Source organism: Cinclus cinclus, chromosome 1 (assembly GCF_963662255.1).
Source record: "Cinclus cinclus chromosome 1, bCinCin1.1, whole genome shotgun sequence".
Lineage (NCBI taxonomy): Eukaryota > Metazoa > Chordata > Aves > Passeriformes > Cinclidae > Cinclus > Cinclus cinclus.
The window spans coordinates 45,210,345-45,233,980 of NC_085046.1; the positions used below are offsets into that span (position 1 = coordinate 45,210,345).

A 23,636-nucleotide genomic window follows, 5' to 3' on the forward strand; every position below is an offset into this window, starting at 1 on the left:
GCAGCTTTTGCGAGAGGGAAACTCAGAGTTGCTGGAAAGGCTGGAAACTCCAAGGTTAACTGAAGAAACAACAGAAGCAGGACAGAAGCAGGTACAGATTTTCCTCAAGATTTCAGACCTGCAGTTGCGAGTTCAGAAGTAGAACGGGGCCAGATTAAACTCTTCTGCCTGATCCTGAGGGACAGTTTGCTCTCAGCCTGCACAGGTGCTTTTGCAATCCAGCTGTATGCTGTCATACACGAGGGTCCTGTCTGGTGGAATCGGTGGGTGGCTCAGTGGTGGTCTGAGCCACACAAGAGCTTCATACCGAGCTCTGGGGATGTAGCTGCAGAGACAACCTAGTGCTCAGCTGCAGATTGCATAACAAAATGAGTTTCTTGGCAGCAGGCAGGGGGACTTGCCCACAGAGGGCTATGCCGGGGTTGTTTATCTTGGTATCCAAGACTGGATTAAGCTCTGTGGCAGGGCAGGGGCATTTTTTATCCTGTTGCAGAAAAGTGATGTGTTGAGCTGCTCTACTCACAGTGTTTTGGCCTGGAAACAAGTTTTGGCACTTTCTGTCTAGTGCAGGAAGCGCACGATTTGAATGAGCGCAAGGAGCTTCCTTGGGGGAAGGCTGAATGCCGGGACAAGGAGCTGATAACAGAGATGCGGTCTCCGGTTGGGACAGCAGGCTCTTGGGAGGTGGTGCTCGAAAATGGGAATGTTTTTCTGGAGGTGACATTTAGCTTCACTGGAGAGGTATCAGGGGTCTCACCAACTGACCCTGGCTGTGTCTTGCAGTGCATGTAAACTGGCTGGATCATACCTCATCCAAAATGTGCTTGGGGGATGGGCTCAGGAGGCAGAGGAACCCAGTTGATGGTTAGATTACTTTTACATTTTTGTCACAAAATAAGGATGCAAGACAGGAGACTTTTGTCCTGTGGGAGATTTATAATGAAGCAGGAGTATTTTTTGCAGCATGGAGAGCCCAGATGATCAGGTGGCTGAGTAAGCCCCAGCGAGGAAGATGATATGGAGGCTGCCTGATTCCCAGTGGGATGTTTTGGCATCCTCCCGCCTGGAGATTTTGCACCAGGATGTGATGTCTGAGAAATCTGGGAAGGAGGAGAGTGAGAGGGAAAAAAAGAAATGTTGCAGTCATGGCAGAGGGAAAAATAAAGTTTTGTGGAGTCTCAGCTCAGCAGGCAACTGTTCAGCAGATCTGCCCTGCTGAGGACCAAGGAACAGGAAAGAGCAAGTATTGAGGTATTTTAATTCTGGGCCTCATCCTCCCCCTCTCTTTTTCACTTTTATTTTCATTTTTTGCACAGTTACCTTACTTCCTTTGAAGGAATAAAGGACACAGCTGGCCTTCTCAATTATATTTTGCTATGCCCTACTCTCAAGCTACCAAACTTTAGGATGTAAAGTAGACACTCTTATGCAATAGTGATAAAAATGATCAATAGTTTGTTTTGTTGCAGACTTTTTTCCCCAGTGAAGGGAAGTCTATTGCAGCAGCTTTGAAATTCATCAGAAGCAGGAAATGAAACCAGGACTAAAGTACAAATGACCAAAGTATTTTATAAAAAATTATTTTCAGTTCTCCTAATTTTGTGCGCTGCTTTTGTAACAAGGGGATGTTTTTAAAAATGGGTCTGTCTGTCAGTTTAACATGCTGTCCTACAGTCTGTCTCAGTCAGGACCAGATGTTTATGAAGAACAATGAATTCTGTCACAGTAAAGGAGCTGCTTTCTCCTTCACTATGTGAAAATGTGTGTTTGTAAGTGAAAGCCTAGGAAAGGACTAGCCCAGGACTAGGCAAAATACAGGTAGGATGCTGTGCTGAGGAGCAGCAGTCTGGTTATCTGTCAGCAACAACTCGCTGTGCAGATGCTTTTGTCTGCTCAGAGTAGGTATAAGAAGTGAAAGGAAAGAAACATACAGAGCCAAGGATTCTCTCTCAGTTTTTTTTCTTTTTGTTTTTTTTGTGAGTAGTGACCTGTGTGTGAGCTGTATAGGCTGCACATCTGCACATGTCTCTGGAGAATTTAAGTTCTCTGAGAGGGCTTTTGAAGTGCTGATTTGATTTATGTGGGCTGTCAAGGAGGCCATAGGGAGCCTCAGGTACCACCCAGGTCTTTTGCTTGGGGAAGGAAAAGCTGAAGTTGCTAACTTAGAGAGGCTGATTCCCATGCAGCAGAGAAGGACACCTGTGTCCCTGGGTGGTGTCGCTGGAAGCTGGCTTAGGAGGTATTTAGGTTTTGGTGTACTATTTCCAGGGAACATTCAGGAGTCAGGTGCCCAAATCCTGCTGATTTCTCATGGCGTTCCTTTGGGTACATCAGCCTTCATCTCCTCTTGGTGATAGAAGATTAAATAGGAGTGATTGGGGGAGTTGCATATCCTTTGCTAACATCACCCAAATGTTTAGAGTTAGATGAAGCAACACCATCCCAAAGACTGAAGGTGCCTGATGAGTTTTCAGGAGAGACAGATGTACAACAAACTGAGCATCTGCCTGCACTGCCTGGGAGTGACTTGCTAGAGGAGGGGCCTGTCTGAGGTGTTCTGGGGTCTGCAGGGAGGTTTGACTACTTGTTTTAGCATGCAGTGCCTTGACCTGCAGGCACAGATGGGTGCTTTTAGAGGTGTAACATGTAGCATCATGTTTTACCAGTGCATGTTTCATACAGCTAGATGGAAATCTCCACCTGGTGAGGATTATCTACACCCTTACCAAGAGCTTTTTATAAAACCATTTTTATGAATGGTTTTCGTGTTATAAATATTTGTTAACTGTTGTATTCTGCCTTCCTTACTATTTACAGCAGAGCTGATAAGCTGTGGGTGTTTTAGGGGAGGCTAGGGCATCTTGTTTTGCAGTGAAAAGCTGGGATGCTTCCCAGCAGTCAGGCAGAGAATATCTCATAGCAAAATCTGCTGATTTTTTTTTTTCCCCCTTGGCAGAAGCAGAGCAGTAGCTGAATCACTGAGCCCTCTGGAGACCTGGAAGCCCAGCACCTTTGAATGGGTGTGAGCAGCTCAAAACCCAGCAGTGCTCTTTGGAAGCGTAGTGCACAGTGAAGTTAGTGTTTCATTACTGCTGAAACCACAGTTCTTTTAACTTTGGGCTGTACACACCTGAGGATTTTGCTGGACCTGGTGATGGTGGGACATCAGGACACTTCATGTGCAACAAAGGTCAGGGCTGACTGGTGGAGAATTTCTGAATAATATGAAGGTTCCTCTGTGCCTGTTTTGTCCGTGGGTGATGATGACAATGCCATTTCCACTGGGAATGAGCATCCATTTCCACTGGGAAAGAGGCATCCTTTACTACCTTCTCCTGGGAGAGTACCAAAGCTGAAAGGAGACACCTGCCTGCAGCAGAGAGGAGGGAGAGGCAGGGAGAGACAGGTCCTGGTGGAACAAGGAAAAATGGAAGGATCATAGCACTTGAGGTAGTGGGTGTGTGCAGATTGCAAATCTTATCACACTGCAAGAAACCAGGCAAATAAGTATTGGCCTGGAATATGGCTCTTCAAGATTACAGCAGTATGTGCTTCTCCTCCCTTCCTCTTGGGAGCTCAGCTGGGTTTGCAAGCTAAGGAAAAATCTACCAAAAGGAAAGAAAAAGCAAGGAGCTGAGGCAGAGGAGCAATCAGTCTTTCAGCCAGGATACAGCAGGAGTGGGAACTGAAAGGAATAAGAAGTCTCATTCATGTGGACTGGAGTTATCATAATCTCTGACATCACTACAAGGTACTTAAAATGTCACTGACGTGAGTTTGATGGCATTTTTCTGTCCTTCTCTGTCAGTGTGTACATGAAGGCGTACAGCAAGGTCAGGGGTCAAGAACAAGGCATGAAAAAGGGAACAGAAAACTTATGTTTACCAACTCCTTGGTTCTGTGGGCAGGGCATACCTGTCTGTCTTTATACAGACAACCTAGTCACTGAGCAATGAATGGAACTAATCTGCTGGGTTTTCCAGGCACTCAATCTCAACTGCACCTCCAGATCTCCTTTAAATCACCTCTCCAGCAAGAGTTACTGCTCAGTAGTGGATAAGCAGCATAACAAGGCATGCAATCTGTTTAATTTAGAGTTTGATGTAGGTATTACTTGGTTAAGGGGAGCCATGGGAAGGTGGGTTCAAGTTCCAGAGAAATTCTAAAGTAAAACCAGGAGAGCATCACATCATGTATGACAGGGTGAAGGCTTTTCTCAGCAGACAGTCTTTGAAACACATGTGTGCAAAAACAAGTAGAGGGCTTGGTTCTTCTGGGAAAAATAGGTGGGTTGGAGACACAGCAGCTGTACCTGCACAGGGCCCTCCCTGTCAGAGTGTCTAGCAGAATTCTACTGGGGAGGACCCTTGTGAAGGTACAACTTCTGCCAAGAGGCATCAGGGTCTGCTTCTGGATTAGGTATGTGCATATGGGGACAGATGGAAATCCCAGAGGTGCAAAGACTGTGGGGGTTCTTCAGCATAAATCCAGCCTCCTGTAAGGAGGAGGCAAAAACCAGTTACACCTGAGGGACAATAGCCAATCTGATTGTGGAAATGTGGCTTGCACAGAGTATGTGGAAGGGGTAGGATAGACTTGCTGTTTCTGGATTAGCCAGATAAGCGGACCCACACCACTGGAATCATCCTGCCCCTGCATTTCTCTTAACTGGGACCAAATTGGCATGGCAAGGAAATCTCACCACTGAAGCACTGTCATATTTGTCTGTTCAAAATGAAGTGACAATATTAGTAAGCCCAAACAGGAGCACATGTAGGAATGCTTGGCTGTGCTGTGTGTTGCTGAGAGGGGACATGCTGCTGAAAATAGGGATGCTGTTGGAAGAGCTGTGATCTTGGTCTATAGATTGATGTTGTCTGAAATGTGGAAATAAGTCATACTCCCAGAAAATGCTGCTATTCAGCATGGCTTGTGTTGAATTTTTAGTGAGTGGGATGCAGTAAGTAACTAAACTCCTGGTGAGTGTGAAATAGCAACACTTGGAGGGAAAAATGTCTCCAAGGGCTTTGAGTCTGGTGGTAAATGGAAATGCACTTGTTGAATTTTGAGGGTGGGACTGATATTTCAGACTGAGCACAGGGTTCACTTTCATTTCTCACAGCCCTTGAGGTATGCATCCGACTTGTTGGATCACATGAGCTGAGGCTGTTCCTGGTGACAGCCCTCCTGGTCTGCAGTCCTGAGATGGAGTGTGGCAAGTGCTGGGAAGTGGCTTACAGGGCATGTTTTCAATCCCAGCTCTGTTTCAAAGGTGCCTTTGTTCAGACTCTCAGCTGCAGCGCGGGCGGTTGCTTGCTGCATGATACAAAAGGGAACAGAGATTTCTTTGTTGTCCAGGGACAGCTGCCCTGCCGACAGAAATTGAACTGAAATCAGCAATTTCCATTCCTTTTCCTTCCCAAATCTGGCTACCATTCTGCCTGTGCACTGAGGCATGAATTTAGTGGTGCTGTGCGTGTATGGTGGTTTGGGTTTGTCATCCTGGTGGTAAAAGAGAAACCTCTCATTTCTTCTTAATAGTATTATCTATGGTTAAAAAACGGAATTTCAGAGGGGATGTCTGCTGGGATTGGTGCTTGCATAAACACTTGTTACAAGCTACAAAGGTACCAAGCACAGGAATCAGGGATCTTGCTGAACTGTGGCTACTCAGGATCCCTCTGCTTCACACTGAGGACAGAAGTTTTATCTAAAAGCCACTCCATGCCAAGAAAATTACCCAGAACTGCTGACTAATGTCAGTGGCATGTGGGGCTGGAGTGATGCTTTTAACACCAGCAGAAAGCACAGTCAGCACTGTTTCGGGAAATAGCCATCAGAGCTAGTGTGGAGCAGGGTGCAGAGCCCTTTTTGCAGCAGGATGGGGTTGGAGGTGGCCCTGGTTGCACCAGCTTCCATCAGCTGGCTTTGCACACATGCTGCCAAGCTCAGCAACTGGCTGCTGTTAGTAACAGGTTTTTCCTTGTTTAGCCTAAGACAAAAGATCAGGAATATTGTGACAGCAGGGAATGAATGGGGAAAAAAGATAAGTGTAAAGGAAAAATCAATAAAAATCACCTTTCCCCCCCCTTCTTTCAGGCCAGGTGTGCTGAGTGTCAGAATGAAGGCTCAAGTATATTGGTTAAAATACTTCAGAATGTTATGTCTGGCAAGAGCAAAGACTTAATTAGAGAGTAATTTCACTTGCTACTGATATTTAATAGGCTTTCAAGTAAGATTTATCAGATACTTGTAAGAATATAAACTAGATTCAGATGTGCCATACTGCCATTTTTCAATTGTCAACTTTGGCACAGGATATGTATGAATATTTATAGCATGTCTGGTTATTACGTAGTTGAGTAATTTAGCACATTACAGTTTTTACAGAAAACATTATCAATTTATTTTAAAAGCCCTTTCAATCCATGACTTTATTTTCCATGTTTTAGGGGCCTAAATATTGAAAGAAGTGGATGGATGGGTTAATCAGGGGTGAAATGGAGCAGGGACTGAAATGAAGGTGGAAGGGTGGTTGGGGAAGTTGGGGGGTAGGAGGTGGAGGAAGGTTTTAGTACAGATGCGAGAGCCTTGACAACTCCTGGATGATCTGTCCTGTTGGGAGCCCAGAGGAGCAATACCTGTGCTCTGAAGCACAATGGGAGAGACAGGAGATGGCAGAGACAATTTCTGCCCTCCACGGGGTTTGCCTTAGCCTACTTAATAGTGGCTTATACATGCCGGCATCTTTACTGGGCACTGTACCTGCACTCAGCTGCTGTGTCTTCTGCCTCATGCTTCTTCTTGCTGCTCATCCACAGTCAGTGTCACCTGACTGCTTTGTGGAAAGGAGGAAATCAGAGCATGCTGGTGAAATTTTCTGAAGCAGCCACTCATTGGCACGGAGAAGGGGAAAAATGCAGCGCTTGCAGTGCAATAAATACGTTGGCTCTGTGGAAAGCCTGGTGGGTGTCATGGAAAATTGGCAGGTTTTCTGCGCTTGGAACTTTTTGCTTGCACTGCTGTACTCAAGAGGAAATTTTGAGTTGTTAGCTCTTATGTCAAACCATTGCACAGAAATTCAGGCTGCTGCTGAATGTGTGCATTCCTGGGAGAACACATCCATTTGAAAAGCCAATTTTTTCTTATCTTTGCCTTGACCTTTGTTTTTTTAAATCCTTTTTCTAATGCCTGTATGATTTATCTTTCTTTAAATGTTTCTTTCAATAAATGAGAAAAACTTGCTTAGTTCAAAAAGAACCAGAAAGTTTTGCGCGCTTGGTGCCAGCATGAGTGCTGGGGTGGGCCCACAGCTAAGAGAGCATTTCAGTTTGTGTGGGATTTGGACAAAACAAAGTAACTAATTATTCTTTGTAGCCTTCTCTCCAGGTTTGTGTCAGTGTGGACTCTGGCTCTGGGTGCAGTGGGGCTTGGCACAGCACTGGTTGAATGCACACAGGCAGCCACAGCACAGAGAGCCAGGTCTGCTCTGCAAAAACCTGGGAAAAACAAGTGTCTGCTTTTTAGCAGCCATGTGTGTGCTACTGCAAAGGACTCCTGAGTAGTTCTATCCCTGTAGTGTGAAAACTAACCACCATGGCTATTGGCTGCAGGAAGAAATTGTTACACGAGCAGTGCAAGCCTGATGCTGCTAGAGTTACTTTTCAGCACTGTTGTAAGCACAATGGACTTCTTCCTTACTTTTTCCAGACTTTTTCAACTACTCTGAAGCTTGCAGTGCCCCAAAAGAAGTGAAATTTTGTTTACCATTTTGTTTACCTTAGCATAACTAAGGATCTCCAGCAAGATGTTGCTGTTCCTACTCCTAGGCCAGTAGGAGTAAGGTGTGACTCACAGTCCCTTCACCAGGGATTTTAAGAGCCAGGTTTAATAGAGCTGGGTAGTGGTGCAAGGAGAGACCTGGAGGTGGAGTCACATTAGAGCCACTACGGACCAGAGACAGAAACACATAATCTGTTTTTCCTTCACACTGCCCCTTATTAATTTATTTGCTTAAACAGAGATTCAAGTTTCTCATTTGGAGGTAGTTAATCAGACTGATGCTGCTTTTAAAACGGCCTATCACAATCACAGGGTAATGCCTGAAGTAAGTAAACTGACTTGATGTGCCATTTCCTTCTTAAGAGAGGTAGGTGTCAGGTGGTCTAGCTGTTTCGTTGGGAAAACATTAGGGCCTTCAGCAAGCACAACTGGAGTCTGAAATGGATGATTTAAAGGAGCTAAGTGAAGAGCTGTATTTTCCTCACATCAGTTGCGACCAACAAGCTTATCTTACACAATAAGTGGCAGAAACTATTGGTCCGTGGAGAGCTCTGAGCACGACTTACTGATACTCACTGCTTTTGTGAGGGTCTTTGAGCAGGTTTAGATGTATATAAAGGTTGTCAGAAAGGATGGGAGAAGGAAGGAGATGTCACTGTACCTGGACAGGACTGTTCTTGTGCAGTCTCTTTTTTTTGCAGAAGTCTCATTGTGGAGGTTTGATGGCTGTCATGATCACTGTTAACAGCATCTCTCAGGGCAGGTGATGGTGATGTCACCTACATCTTGTGGCTTCAGTGAGCCACATGGTCCTAAGCTGTTCAGCCACCATCACAAGCTGCATCTGTTGTCACCCAACCAGTGTCCCCAGCCACCCTGTCAGGTCCCACTTGTGACCTCTCTTTTCTCTCCCAGGTACCTGCGTGAAGTGCAGCAAGGGCGTGTATGGAGCAAACCAGGCTTGCCAGGCCATGGGTAGCCTCTACCATGACAGCTGTTTCACCTGTGGAGCCTGCAGTGAGTATCCCTGGCCTAGTCTGATGCTGGTGCCAGGCCCTACACCAAACTTTTTGGGCTTAACATTTTTCTGGTGTAAAGGGGGAAGAAAGCAGTTATTAAACTGTCACCCAGCTAGAGTCTGCTGCAGCTGTATGACTTGGTGGTTGTGGTGCTTGCTGTTTGTTTTTGAAGGGATTGTTGTAAGGCATGTAGAAAATATATTTTGTATTGTGCCAGGCTTCTGCCTTCTGGTATGGGGGATGGTTATTTTCATTCCTCTGCCTCTTAGTTATAGCCACATTTTCTTACAATAGTATTTTTTCAAAGTGGCAGTGAATATGCCTCAGCTGGCATGTTTTTTTGTCCTAGCAGGTTTTACTTTTCAGATGGAGCTGCTGCAGGGTAAATCCAGTGACAGTGTTTTCACTGCATGCATTATCTTTTACTTGCTAAAATAATTTTCCACTTCTGAAATACCTCTGGTCGAAGCATGTAAGTACATGAATGACCCAGGTTACACATCTTGCTCTTTCTCCAAAGAAATGCAGGCATGTCCAGGGATAAGAGGCATGTCTTTGCCAGCTTGGTTTATAGTTTTTGCAGGGAGGGAACTGGTTACTGTGCCCAGGTATCAGGCTGGGAGCAGAGATGATGAGCCCTGTGAAATCTACCCCAGAAGCAGAGTAAATGATTCAGTTGGCCTTGCTCAGCTCCCTATGCCTCACTTTGTCAGACCCAGTCTGGAGCTTGCTGGGGCATACAGCAATATATGGATCCTCCTCAGGAGTTTCTCTATGACATCTGTGATGGAGCTGGAGTGAAGAGCTAGCCACTTGATTTTAAATCATGGCTGGGTTTGTAAGATAGTGGTTTTTCTGTTGTATTATGTTTAACTCCAGTGCTAGTAGTATACTTTTGGAAGTGTAGTGCCAGATATGTAGTGCCAGAAAAAATAGTAATCTTCTGCTGCTTTTGTATATATGAGTTTGGTTTTCCCAGATGAGACTGAGGGTTTTTTATCCTGAGCTGTATTTAGTTATAAACTCTTTGGGACTGTGTGTGTTTTATTTGGAGCTGCAAAGTTGGAATAAATATAGAAAGATGTGTATGCTATTTAATGATAGCTGAGCCTTGAACTATCCCCATTTCCCAGCTGTCCTACACCAGCTGCCCTGCCTCACCTATGTTTTTAGTAGAGCATTTCACCATCATCTGACTGAAAATAGGAAAACTGAAAAGGTGAAGTGTTTTTTGCATATAGTGGCAGTTTCCTAGAGGCTCAGAAGACAGCCACTCATTCTTCTGTCTTTTCTTATAAATTAATTTGAAATTAATTAATCTTCTCCCATGAAAAGGATTTCTGGCTGCAGCCAGAGTTTCACTTTGGTTACCTCTCACCCTCTAGGGCCAGCCAGTCTCTGAACTACCCTTGCACCCAAAGCTCCTGTTAAAAATAATCCAGCAGCAGATTTGATCTATCTTAAATTTCTAAAATTACTACTATGCAACTGGTGCTTTAGAAAGAAAGACTTTGGATCCTCTTTTTAAAATTAATTGTACAATCTTTATTTGGAGACCAGTGCTAGAAAAGTAGTTCTGGTTGCAGAGGTGTCAGTGGTTATGTCTGTTTGTCTGTGTTTGGTTAAAAATTAGCTTAATCCTATTTCTAATGGTGGGTTGGTAAGGGTTGAAAGAATAGTTATTTGCTGCTTATTCTAAAAATCAACCCTTTCCAAATGTTTCCAGTGCAAGATGAATAGGTGTAGATGTCAGATGAGACTTAGAAAGATGGAAAGAAGCCAAGTTTATCAGAGTGAAGCCCATTTTCTCTCTTACCCAGGCTGTAACTGAGAAATGTGCTGAGTAGATGTGCTGGGGCAAAGGGTTTCAAACTGAAAGTAAAATTAAAAAATGAGGCTAGTGAAAATTATAAGGAGGGGTGGGAAAGAAAAGGTTGTGGGAGCAATAATGATACTTCCCTCAGTAGAAAAGGCTGTATTTCAAAACAAGATAAAAAAGGGGAATGCAAGTCATGGGCATATAAGTGAGAACCTAATTCAGCTTGTTATATTTAGGAGAGTAGTCATGAAAGCTGAAGTCCTTCCCATTGTGGCATTAGCCATACTAAAATTGAAACTGGAGGCAGTGGCAGCTGGCAGAATGGCATGGATGGATGGAGGGGAAGGTGTGTGGTGGCATGGGATTCCCAGCACTCCTAAAAGAGCAGTGCCAGAGGGAGGCCCCCACAGTAGTGGTGTTTTCCCTCACATGCACAGACCTCTCCAAGCAGTGAGGTTTGCAAGAAACCCTTCAGTGCAGAGGATGGTTTCCTGCACTGCCCCTGTGGTCTGCAGGGCCTTCATGCACCAGACACTTGCTCTGGGGCTTTGTGGCCTGATGTGTGCTGGGCTGACTCTGATTCATCAAACCTCTGCACTGCAGCTGCCTGTCTGATGCTGCCTGGGGAGGTACAGGACGTCCTGCCCTGCACTCAGGAAGGGTGAGTGGGAAAGGGGAAAGGGGAATCCCCCTTTTTACAGCCCAAAGTAACTTCCCAGCCCCATAGACCATCAGTTGCTATGGGAGTGAAGGGCACACAATCTGTAGTTCACTCAGAGAGGACACATGCCCCTCTGCAGGCTTTCTGTCACCTATGTCACTGCAGTAAATATGATGAGACCATTTCTGTCTGCCAGAAAAATAAATATTTATTTGGTGCTGTCTTTCTAGCTGCAAAGCACATCTTGAGCAGCCTATGTGGAAAATCTGGTTTCTAGCTGAAAAGTAAGCTTTTAAGGTCAAGTGGAGTTCATCTTGGACACCATCCAGTACAAACTTGACTTTGAGAAGTCAAGGTTGCTCCTGATTGCAATCCTAAAATTTCTTCTCTGGTGGAGAACAGAATATCCCCCACTCCAATAAATAAAACATACAAAATTACCTATTAAGGTAAAGCATATTGTTCTCCAGATATTTATAACCACTGTCCTACTGTTTTCATTTTAGCAAGGATTTCTAATTTTGCTCCTAGCTGGATTTGTGTCCAAATATGCATTGGTTTCCCCGACACAGAAAATTAAGAGGGCCTAAGAAGCAAGAGGTTATTGGGGGGGGGGAAGGGGGGGGTGATACCTCATAGTGCCAAATTTCCTTCACCCGCAATTGTTTTGAAATTGTATTGCTTCCCAATACACATATGTTCAGAGATAAATGATAGAGCAGTTTGTTGAACAGGGCTATGCATACACTACAAGGTTCAGTTGGCAGGGAAAAAATGTACTGTCTTATCTGAGCCAACGGTATGTAATGTAGAAAATTTGGCTTAGAGGTCAAAACAACAGATTTAGTCTTACTACTTTGGCATAAATGTCTCATTTATCTTCTTGTTTGTTACAGGACAGAGGCACAAACAAGGCAGCATTTTGCTGAGCGGGAGAGGGAAAAAACGTCAGGCTCTTTCTGCAGGACTAGTAATAAATGATATTTGCTTTACAAGGAGAGCCATGAAAGTAGGTTAAAAAAAAAAAACTTGCCTCCAAAGGCCTTGAGCTATTTCCTGCAATCTCAGGGTGTCTGTTTCCGCCTTGGGGTTTGGGGTTTTTTTTCCGGCTTGTTGGACAAAAGGTGTAATTATCAAATGGTTTGTTAGACATTAGCAATTTTAAATTTAATCACTACTTTCCACCTCTTCAGAACAGAGAATGTACTTGCATCTTCATATGTTGATATTTGCCATTTAGGTAGTAAGGAGACCTTATAAATTATTTAACTAGACTGTATCACTCTAACCTGCTGTGTTAATTCTAGTGTTTTCTCTTGGATTCAGCCAGGCTTATATCCAAATGACACAGGTTGCCTGAAAAACAGACAGTTTTGCCGTGCTATAGTGCAGTTTAGAGCACTTGAGCACTTGAGGTACTTCGTCCTCAAGAGGAAATCTGAAAGCTAAAAAAGTGCAAGGGAAATGTTAGAGATGGCTGGGAAGCAAATCAGTAGGCGAGGAAGGAAGACAGAAGGAAAGAAAGAACTGATTACAAGGTGATTTGAAGGAGTGCTTGATGCTGAACTATAACAAGAGAGCCAAAGTGAGGAACTGATTTTGACTCTTTACTGCAAAGTGTTGGAAACCTTGCATGTTTTCTAGATTACAGAATTCAGTCTTTGATATATCAACATCACTGCATTACTTTATTTTTCCTTTCTATTTTTGCAAGCTCAGATTAATGTTGATGTCAGTGTAGGGATTAACAGGCTGCTGTTCCAGTGACAGACTTTGAAATCACACAGGCAGGCTGCCTCTTGCCACCCTCTGGGTATATATATTTTATATTTAGTATTTTACAACATAGTTGTGTTTAGAGGTATCAAGGGTCATTTACTAAACTACATAGCTAAGCTATCAAAACAGTGTTTTCTGCAAGCATAACCCTCTGCTTTGGCTAATTAGTCTTGCTGCAGTGATTATAAAGCATGGCTACTTAGAGCAATGTTGCTCTTGTTGTCTTTGGGCTAATTATGTTGAATAAACTTGTCCTGTATTGGTATGTAACTCCTAGAAAAAGAAGGCCATGTTTTTTATTTGCACTGTTAAATAACTTCAAAAGCAGAAAGTCATCTTTTTCTACCCATGTGACTTAATCCCAGACAGCAGAATAGTCAGCCTTGCCAAGTGAGTTTCCCCACATGTGGGAGACAGAAAGTAGAAACTTCTGCAGATACTAAAGGGTGTGATTTTCAGCCTTGGAAAAAGCTTGGATTAATGTAAAAACAGAAGTACACAGATATTAAGCAGAAAAATTACAGATTTACGTTTCTATAGTTGTAAGACTATGCCTTAAGTAAGTAAGAAACTGTATTAGATAAGATGGTAGTTTTATAGTGTAATAGTGGAATTGTATGGAGTAAGTTAAGAGTTTAGGTGTTATAAAAGAAGCATATGTGTGTACATGCAAAAGTAACGCATTGGATAAAAGTATATGCAGAATTAAGTAAAGGTAATAGGTCAGAAAAGCAAAATATAATTCGTAGCAACTTTCTGTTGGACTAAAATGTTATATGTTGCTTTGGAACAAAGTATCCCATGACTACTTTTTGAGCTCTGGCTGAATTCTTGCTTCTCCAAATCTCATGCCTTGAGTCTGATGTATCTTGAAACATTTAATCGTCCTTAGCACCATGGTAGTCCCATCCCTTCTTTTAAAGCGATGACAATACCCACATACCCACAGCCACATGTATGTGTATGGTTATCTTCTGATGCAGAAACTGCCATCTCTTCTAGTGGAGGCAGAACTTAGGGCCCATAATTGGATAAAAACCCACCATACCAATCAACTTGCTTGAGAAATGTGAAAATCTTTGGAGTGGAGAGTGCAAAGCATTGCCCGTAGCCCATTCTCAGCATCCCTTCATAAAATTATCCTGCAAGAGTCTGCATAATAAATAACATAATTTTTTAGCAAAAATCATGTCAGAAAATATTCAGGTGTGCTTGGGTTTACAATTTAGGGAACAGGTGATTCTTCAGTACATTTTTCTGCTTCAGTTTAAATTGCTGTTATGTTCTTGCTGACTTTTTATTTTCAGTCTCAGTTCACTGGCAAAAAATCCAGTTGTTTGTCACAAGAAGTGCTTGCTACAGGTGAGAAAAGTCAGGGCAGCTTTTACAGTAAGGTGACAGTACTTGTTTCCCTCCTGGCCAGATTTCAGGGCAGTAGTGTTATGAGGTCTGAGCTGAAGGGGCTTTGGCATGGATCAGGTGTCCTCAGTAGATACCCTTGATGGAAAGGTGCAGATGTTCAGCTCCTCAAGAGGATGCATGCAGTCAGGGATTTATCAGTGTAATAGTGGTTTCAGTCAATTGCATGTGTTTTAGTGCTGGCTGAAAGTCTGAAATCATTAGGACAATGTGAGAAGGAAAAGAAAAGTTGAAATCTTTAGTGGAATAAATTTCCAGTCCTAGTCCTTCTATTCCTTCTATTTTATAATGTCATCTTCAAAGTACTGTTTTCTGTGAAGAACAGGCCTAGGATTAACTGGTGCTGTAAAGATTTTAGTGGGTCTCTTACAATGATTTAATGACACCTGTGAGTAATTTTCTGATCACTGAGGCCCTTTCCATAAGCAGAGAAATTTAAAAATTACTTTCTCATGTAGTTTCAACACAGTTATATTCACTGAGGTCACAGAGATTGCCTCCCCCTCCTTCGTCCTCTGAGGCTCTGTGTGTTATGATGAATCACTGGCTAATAGGGTGGGAGGCCAACTCTTGACAGCCACCTGGTTTTGGTGCATTTTGGGGATCAGGGCTCCAGTCTCCAGAGTGGTGCAATGTCTGAGCACTGGGACTATCTGGATCAAAAGCATTGCTTTGTCCCTGGGTGACTGTATTTTACCTCTGAATTTTGACTTCTAGGGGTTTTCCCTAAAAAGAATAAGTCTTGAATATCTTCTTGTCATTTGTCTGATGGCGAAAGAGAGGTGTTGCTCAGTTGTATGGTGTGCTGTGTTTTTGCAGTGTTTGTCTGGGGATCCATTTCTGCCCTCACCTGTGGTTGTGTTGCCATTAGAGACAGTTGACCTTTCTTGCTGACCTTTCTTACATGCATGTATTGCATGTTTTTGGCTTTCGGGCATCTGATCATCTTCTGAGAGTTTTGAGGGGTTTTTTTGCTTGGGTTTATTTGTTTTTTTTCCTACTGCTTCAAATGTATGGTGAGAGCACAGAGGGTATGCTTTGCAATCTTACCATACAGCTGGTGTAGTTGAGGAAGACTGAACATCTTACGTGGTAATGGAGTTACTTCTTCTCAGAGATATCCTATCCTCCTGCCCTTGGTTTCAGCAAGACTTTGGTCTGTCCTGGGGTATCTGCCATTTACCTGATTTGGAGGATGTACAGGCATTGAAGTGACCCTTTCATGCAGGCTCAGTTCTAGAGCAGATTGGAAATATTGGCATTTATGTGTCAGCCTCAGTGCTGCATCCAGCTTTAGCGGTGGTCAACAGAAATGGGACAGATAGCAGAAATTAAACAGAGCTGTCTGATATCTCACATAGTCTGCTGTGCATGGTGGGACACCATACTGCCTGTCAGCAGAGTGTCCACAGAGGGTTCCCAAAACACATGTGCTGGCTGAATTTAATGTGCCGCCAGTAATTACATATCCAAATTTATTTTACAGCTGTGGTACATGAAAAAGCACCAATTTTTGTAATGGCAGAGGCCCAGGGCTGTCAGTGTGGAAGGGACCCAGAAGAAGCTGCCAGTCAGCAGTGATTTTTGCCCATTTGCTGTGCAGATAGCACAGGGAGTTCCTTGGTGCTTAGATAAGTGATAAGCCCATACACTGCCTCTCCAGCAGTGCAGCAACCCTGGTTGTGCATTCCTGTAGAGCCCTGGGATCCAGACATGGCCCTGTTCCATTGTATGCATTGACAAGCTATCTCTTGTCTTTGAACATGGGTTTGTGACCCCATTGTTTTTAATAAATAACGGAAAAACAACTTCAAAAAAAGAAAGGTCCAAATCCTTAGTAAGCAAATGATGCATCTCTCAGGATCCTCCTTGCCAAGGACATTGCAAGTCCCTGGTTAAACTTTCCCTGCATGGTCTTCAAAAGGAGAAAGCCAGTTGACAAAACAGCCAGTTTGAGAAAACACTTGACAAAAGCACTGGGAGTGCATCCTGGGATTGCAGCCTGATGGTATGCCTATTATCACCTGCAAAGCAAAGTTTGTTTATTTTAGCACAAAGGCACTAGCGACTAAACTTGAAGTATTTTGAAATTGATGCTGAAATGACCTTGAGGTAATCCTGAAGGTCCACAGCTAAACAGATTAGACAGACATATGAGGGATGAGCAGTATATAAAAGCTCAGGGCTCAAGCTTCCTGTCAGAGACATGAACAACATGCCTTGTAAAAACAAGTGAAGACAGTAAGGTTGAAATGCCGAAGAATTTTAGTTGTCTGAGTCCTTTCAGATGTGAGATTAGTTAAATTCAGGGTGAAGTCAAAGTAAAATACAGTCAGGAGCCAGCAGCATATGACATGTAGTAGAACAATTGATCCTGAAAGCAGCAAGCCAAGCATTAAATATTCCTGGGTTTGTCAAAGGATATTTCATCATTATATATATTGAAAGTAGGTAGTTATCAGTATGTGTGAGTCCTTATATGCCGTTTAACTTCTCAATCCTTCCTTTTGGTGAAAATGAAACAGCATCTCCATGCTCAAGCGAAACCTGTGCCAGCCTCTGCAGGCACAATCAGAAGTATTGCTTTTGAGAGGGACTGGTTTAGTTTAAGGCACTATCCCACAGCAGTGCAGGCTGCCACCCTGCTCTGCACTGTGGGGCAGTTTGTTCTGTTTGTTTTACTGGCGTGGCTGCAGCAAGAACGTGCATTTCCCAGCTCCACCAGGACAGTCCCCAGTGCAGCCTGGGGAAGTGAGCTTTTCCTGCATCTTGCCTTCCCAACTGTATAATGAGAAAGTGCTTCCTCATGTCAAAGAGACACTGGGAGAAGTCCATCCCAGAAATGCACAGGGAGAAGTTGAGAGCAGCAGGGAAGAAATGGGCTGTGTTTGCATGAACCACTCCCACACTGGATGCAGGAGCACCTGGTTACTCATGGTTTTTGCTAATTTCCTTTTACATTTCTGCCAGGAGCTATAAGAGAGTCATGGAGGACTAAAAATAGTTAAAATGCTTACCTCTTCCCTAACAAAAGTAGGGAATTAAAAAATTAAAAATTAAATCATCCCTGTACTGCCTCAAAGGGCTCTTGGTGTCAGCAACTCTTCTTCAGGGACTCATGTATTGCCAACGGCAAAATTATAAATCCTTTATAAAGAGTTTATCCCTCTGCTGAATGAGCTTACAGCAGAAGCCCAGACACAGCATGCTGGCTGTGGCACCTTCACTGGAGGTCTGTTGCCATCAATCTTAACCTGCTAATGTCACCATGTTAAAAATACACTAGGTACAGAATGGCTGGTAAATGCTTTTTTGGTCACCATGGAAGAATGACATTGTGGCAGTGATCCAGACCTCATCCCTTCTGTTGGAATGTCTGCTGCTCATGCAGCAGGCCTTCATCCAAAGAAGTGCTTCTCGTTGCATGGCCCCATGTGTGTGTTTTTCCTCATCGCTGTCAGCTTGTCTTTAAGAAGACACATTGCATGCAGGTGGAAAGTCACTTGGGCTCCTGCCCGTTGCACTGAACTGGAGCCCTCCCTACCATGTAATTTAAAACCAAAGTTAAATGGTTTTGTTTGTATTTCATTTTTGGGAGTGCCAAATCCCAGTGTTGCATTTCAATGAGTGAGAGATTTTCAAGAGTACTTCCTGCTGTGTTAGGCTTGTTATTAACTTGTTTAAGACCACCCTTGACAAAGGTGATAAAAATCTCAAGTATTCCCATGCTTCTCCTGTTCCTCCTCAGAAACTGTGACTCTAGAGATGGTAGTGAGCATGCCAGGCTTACCTGTGAACAGGCAGGGAAACAGGTGGGGTTATCATGCAAATACACACCCTGGGTTATGAGCCACAAGGATTGCATGTCCCAGATTAGACACTTTCTATTTTGAACTCTGGGTCCTGTTTTGGTTTCAGCAACCTTGGCAACATCAGGGCAGATGAGAAAAATCAAAGTGGGAGGCTTTCAGGATTGTCAGGTTTTCTTCCATGTCCTATCCAATGTCTGCACTGATGCAAGGATGGGCTGGTGCCCTGGGTCATCTCTGACCATCAGGTTACATGGTTGTCCCTAGCAGGGATTAGAAGAGAATGGGGGATGGTGACTATGACAGGGCCATGTGCTTTTGTCTTCTGCACTGGTCCAGTAACACAGAGCTGAGCAATGCCCACAGTTTAACCACGAAGTTCCTGCACATGCAAACCGGGGCTTGTTCCCTGAGAAAACACACTACCCTGTCTTCCACCTGCCCCACTGCCTGAGACCTGGACCGGGCACTAAGGGCTGCTGATGAAATGCTGGTCTGGCTCAATTCATTGGCAAAACTTTGACGCTTCCCTGGAGCAACTCCATTTTGCAAGGTGCTCCACTGGGACATTTCCCAGTGCAGCCTGGAGAAGTGAGCTTTTCCTACATCTTGCCTTCCCAATTGTATGATGAGAAAGTGCTTCCTCACCTCGAAGAAACACTGGGAGCAGTCCGTCCCAGAAGTGGACAGGGAGAAGCTGAAAGCAGCAGAGGAAGAAATGAGCAAGCAGTTGTTTCCCAGCCTGAGGGTGCCCTCTGGCGTATGCAGGAGACTGTAACACTTGTTTCTTGAAGTGGGTTTATTTGCCTTCCTTCTTTCCCTAAAATCTTGCAGCCAGCGTGGTTCTTCGCTGAAGGCTCCCAGGTAGGGGCGTACCGTAAGGTGAGCCCCAGACTAGTCCCGTCTGTTGTTCACGTTTATACACCCAGCAGCTGACAATCACTTTTTTAATAATACTGGCCACATTCGGCATGTCAAATGGTAGGCTTCTGGGCCCCAGTGTCTCAGACCAAATTTCCTTCCAGAAGTGCCTGACGGGTGTCCAGCCTGCAGCAAGTCCTGCTCCAGCTGTGCCCAAGCAGTGCTGCTCCCCCTGCCCTGGGCACTGTCTCCTGGCACACGCTTGGGGCAACAGTGCAGAACCACTCCACTGACAGGCTTGCATTTCAAACCCTGGGCTCAATAGGGAAACTAGGCTGCAAAGTAGTTGGAGCAGCTTTTTATAAACAAACAAAACCTTTTTACTTGGGGGAAGGCAGGGCGTTTAGGAGTGATGGCAGTGTGAGCAAACATTGCCATGATTACATGGAACTGAAAACAGTGAATGAGAGGCGTAAACACGAAAGCTACAATAAATATAAATCTTCCCCATATGTAGAATCCTTTCTTGGAAAAAATTTGTCATCTTGTCTTGATTACAACATTTGGATTTTATGAGATTTTTTAAAAAAATCGTTTCAAAGCTTTTTTGTTGGTAGCTGCAGTAACAAATGTGCTGGTAGGTAGCAGAGAAGCCTGTTGGGTGCTCTGGTGTTGCACTCTGTTGGCAGAGTGAGTGCTCGGGTATTACAGTGCCTTGTCTGGCAGCTGTTGCTCATAGCAAAACAGCAAGGTCATGACATTTTGAAGAAGTAAGTCAAGTGTGGGTCACTATCTGTATGCCCTTTCTTCTTTCCTCCTTGCTCCTTTCCTGGGGTGTTTTCCAGCATGAGTCAGTGTATCTTCCCTTACTCTTCCCAGAGTTACATACAACACCGGTCCAGGCTTGCAAAGCTACTACCTCTTACCCAAAGGTGGGACTTTTGTCCAGAATCCACCAACTGGCATTCATCAGCAACCACCAGTAGAAGAGGATTTGGCAGGCTGGAGTCTGGGAAGACCCATGCTGGGATTAGATGCTCTTTTCCATCTGTGTGATGTTTGTCCTTGGACGTCTTCATTGTTGTTTGCTTCTCAGCAGCCAGGTTTTGATCACATTATCTCCTTGCTCTCTGCTGATCTTTTTCTTATCTCTGTACTGTTTTCCTTAGGTCGAAAGTTGAGAGGAAAAGCCTTTTATTTTGTCAATGGAAAGGTGTTTTGTGAAGAAGACTTCCTGGTAAGAAAGTTGACCCTTGTAATGAGACATCTCAGTGTTGCCAGCAGACTCACAGCCTCTCTGCCTGTCAGCTTTGCCTGTGTTTCACACACTTCTGGCCCAGCATCCTGCCTGGCCCTTCTAGTCCAACATTTTCCCAGGCCCAGCCCCAGCCATGGTGGCTGTCCACATGTGGTGCTGGAGGTACTTGTGTGAGAGGCCTTGGTTTTGTGACACAGACCTCTAGCTGAAGCCATAAACTGTTGTGATGGCTCCTTCAAAACATTGTCTCCGTGGCCATATTGAGGAGGCAGGAGTGAGATGAACAGCTACAGAAGAATGAATGGGTGAATTTCCTTTTTCACCTAATGGTTATGTTAATGGGTATCTTTTTGTTGCCCTCAATGCATTCTGTGTGAGTGTACCTAAGCATGAAGCAACCCCACAGTCCTCTCCTTCGCTGGTGCAGATAAAAATCCATACACCCTTTTGCCCCTGAGTCCTGGTAGATTTAGCCTTCCTTGAGACTTGAAAAAGTTGTATTTGCTTACTTATTGGTGAATCCTAGTGATTTCTGTCAGAGTAAGTTCATCTTTTTTCTTCTCCTAAGTATGTTCTACATACGATGAATTTAAAAGGATTAAATGCACCTAAAATATTTCATTTTCCAAGTTTGCATTTCCTTCATTCAGACATATGATGTGCTGTGCCCAAGGTGAATGTCATGGACATGACAGACAGTTCCTTACCAATAGATCTCAGCAAAAAGAGCAAAACAGTTGCTCTGGGCCAGATTTGGTTGCTATCCTAACAGGGAACTGGAACAATACCACTGACCTCAGAGAAGCTTCAACAGAATTAAAACCATGGAACCAAAGAAAAATTTGGCTTTCCAGGCTTATATATAGATATTGTGACATAAATATGTGATAAACACAAGTAGGTTCTTGTCTTGTAGATTCATGTGGCATGTATAAGCATGTAAATAAGTCTTACTAGTAACTGCCTTATTTGCATGTGCGTTTATGGTATTTATATTTATACTTTAAATTAAACTTAGATTTTGGACTTGGAAGTTACAGGAACTTGTACTCTTTCTGAAACTGGGAAGTCAGAAGTATAGATAGAATATCAGATAGAATATCATCTGTCCATACCTTTATATAAAGCATTGGAAAGTTTAACTTTTCTGTGTAAGGAGCACAGAAAAAGGACCAACAACAAATATTCAAGTGACACTCCACAAAGAACAAACAAAGTACACTGTTGTTTATGTTTGAGTGGCCTTGTGAAATTTTAAATTAGTTCTTTTTTGTCCTTGCAGTATTCTGGTTTCCAGCAGTCTGCTGACAGGTGTTTCATTTGTGGTCATTTGATAATGGACATGGTAAGTGATAATTGCTTTAGGAGAAAAAAATCCCACAGCTTTTTAGAAGAATGCATCAAAAGCAAAATATATTCATATCCAATGCTGTCTGTTATCATCTGGCAGTTTGCCTAGTGGTATCAGAAGGAAAATCCACTGAGCCTTTTGTTGAGTTTTTCAAGGAAGTGAGGCTGGCACCCTACTGTACGTGGTGCAGAGATACTACTCTGTCTGTTTTCAGTGGGTGTTGAAAAGCAGAGCCTCCAGGTCTTTCATCCCTTTTTGGACTTCTCTGGACAGTGTATTTGTAATCCTGTTGATGCTTCCTGCTCAGCAGTGCCATGGCCCTGCAGTGCTTCCTTCCTGTGAGGTATCAGTGCAGCTCTCTCAGCCTCTCTTTCCTGCAGTAAAGCTGCAGCTTCCCCTGTGTCTTCTGGATTAAGTCACTTCCTTGTCATTTTTTGTGGGTACTGATACTCTGGGGAGCAGGTTTTACCCAGAGTGTGTGATCTAGGCCTCAGTTCAGGTCTGTGAAGCAGAACTAGCCTACAGCCAGTACCATCCATTCCAGATGTGCATGGGGTAGGGGACATCAGGAAGTCAGCATCCAGTTATAGGACGTTAAAAGGAGACTGGTATAGCTAGTGGTATAAGACTACAGCTGAAGGAAAGAAATTAGGAATTTCTGGTTCACAGCATGCCTCCTAACATTTTCTTTTGGTTATGATTAATTATCTTTGTTTGCTTGCTTGTACTGGAAAGCATTATAATTGGAAGCTGTTTCCTACTCGGAAGTCTGATCCTTCTACTGATGGACCATGGTATTTCAGGTAGTAAATTGCACTTGTTGAGTTCAACACAGTTTCCATACTCTGTGCTAATTAGAAAGCCAGGTGAGCGAGTACAAAGCCCTTCAATATCTAAGGAATTATGAAATCCTAGCAATAATACTAATTTCAACTTCTCATGGAGAATAAAAAAGTGTATTTCCTTTGTTTGGCTGGTACATCTTGCCTTGTGGTCTTGCTAAGTATTCTCTACTTGTTGATTTCAGAAATTATTTTCTTACCTTTAAATTCTGTCACTTCTATCCTTTGTCATGCTAAATACCTTGACTGACTCTCTAAATTGTTTTCTTACCCATGCTAATGATTAATATCTCTAGAGCCAGATGCTATATATTGATTCCAGCTGTCCTTTCCATCCTTGTTAACTGATTTTTCAGATGAGATGGGGGAAAAAAAGACACATCCCTGATGATGAATATGCAGCATTATCTGGTGTGAAGCTGTGTGTTTACTGTTGTCACCTTTATTGGCTCTTCATGTGCATTTTTCCTTACTCTTTCCCTGTTGCAGATCCTGCAGGCTCTAGGGAAATCATATCATCCAGGCTGCTTCCGATGTGTCATCTGCAACGAGTGTCTGGATGGTGTGCCATTCACTGTAGACTCTGAGAACAAAATCTACTGTGTCAGAGATTACCACAAGTAAGGGCAAAATAAACAGCAGAGATGTTCCAAGCTGCAAGCCTCTAATTTATCTTTTCAGCTAGTTAGGAATGCAGATTAGTAAAATAGGGACAGGGTTAGAAGTTTGAGGATGGCGCTAGACCCTAGAAATTCCTCCTCTCTCCTCTTATCCAGCCTTTGACTCCTGTGTAATTCTGATGAAATCAAATAACCTCTGGGCATCAGCTGCCCCTTCTGCAAAGCAGAGAATGTGAGAAATAGTGCTCCTGAAGTGTTCAGTGATGCACAAAAAATTAATCTGCTTTAAGGTAAGCCTGTGAATGCCTGTGGAAATAAATGTGATTTTGTTTTTGAGTAGTAGAAGGGCTGAATTTGACTTTGAAAGAATTACCACTGAACCTGCAAAGCAAAACTTTTACTCAGTTCTAAATTAA

General features: G+C 43.5%; 1 protein-coding gene across 2 annotated transcripts in view; it reads left to right on the forward strand.

The window, feature by feature from the left end:
- LIMD1 (LIM domain containing 1) overlaps window positions 1–23,636 on the forward strand; it is a 28,241-nt gene that overhangs the window by 1,983 nt on the left and 2,622 nt on the right. For both annotated transcript variants that reach the window (XM_062497093.1, XM_062497102.1), the window contains 4 exons: window positions 8,698–8,799; window positions 20,319–20,386; window positions 21,690–21,752; window positions 23,090–23,220. In XM_062497093.1, the coding sequence (XP_062353077.1) occupies window positions 8,698–8,799; window positions 20,319–20,386; window positions 21,690–21,752; window positions 23,090–23,220 (364 nt within the window). The remainder of the gene's footprint in view (window positions 1–8,697; window positions 8,800–20,318; window positions 20,387–21,689; window positions 21,753–23,089; window positions 23,221–23,636) is intronic.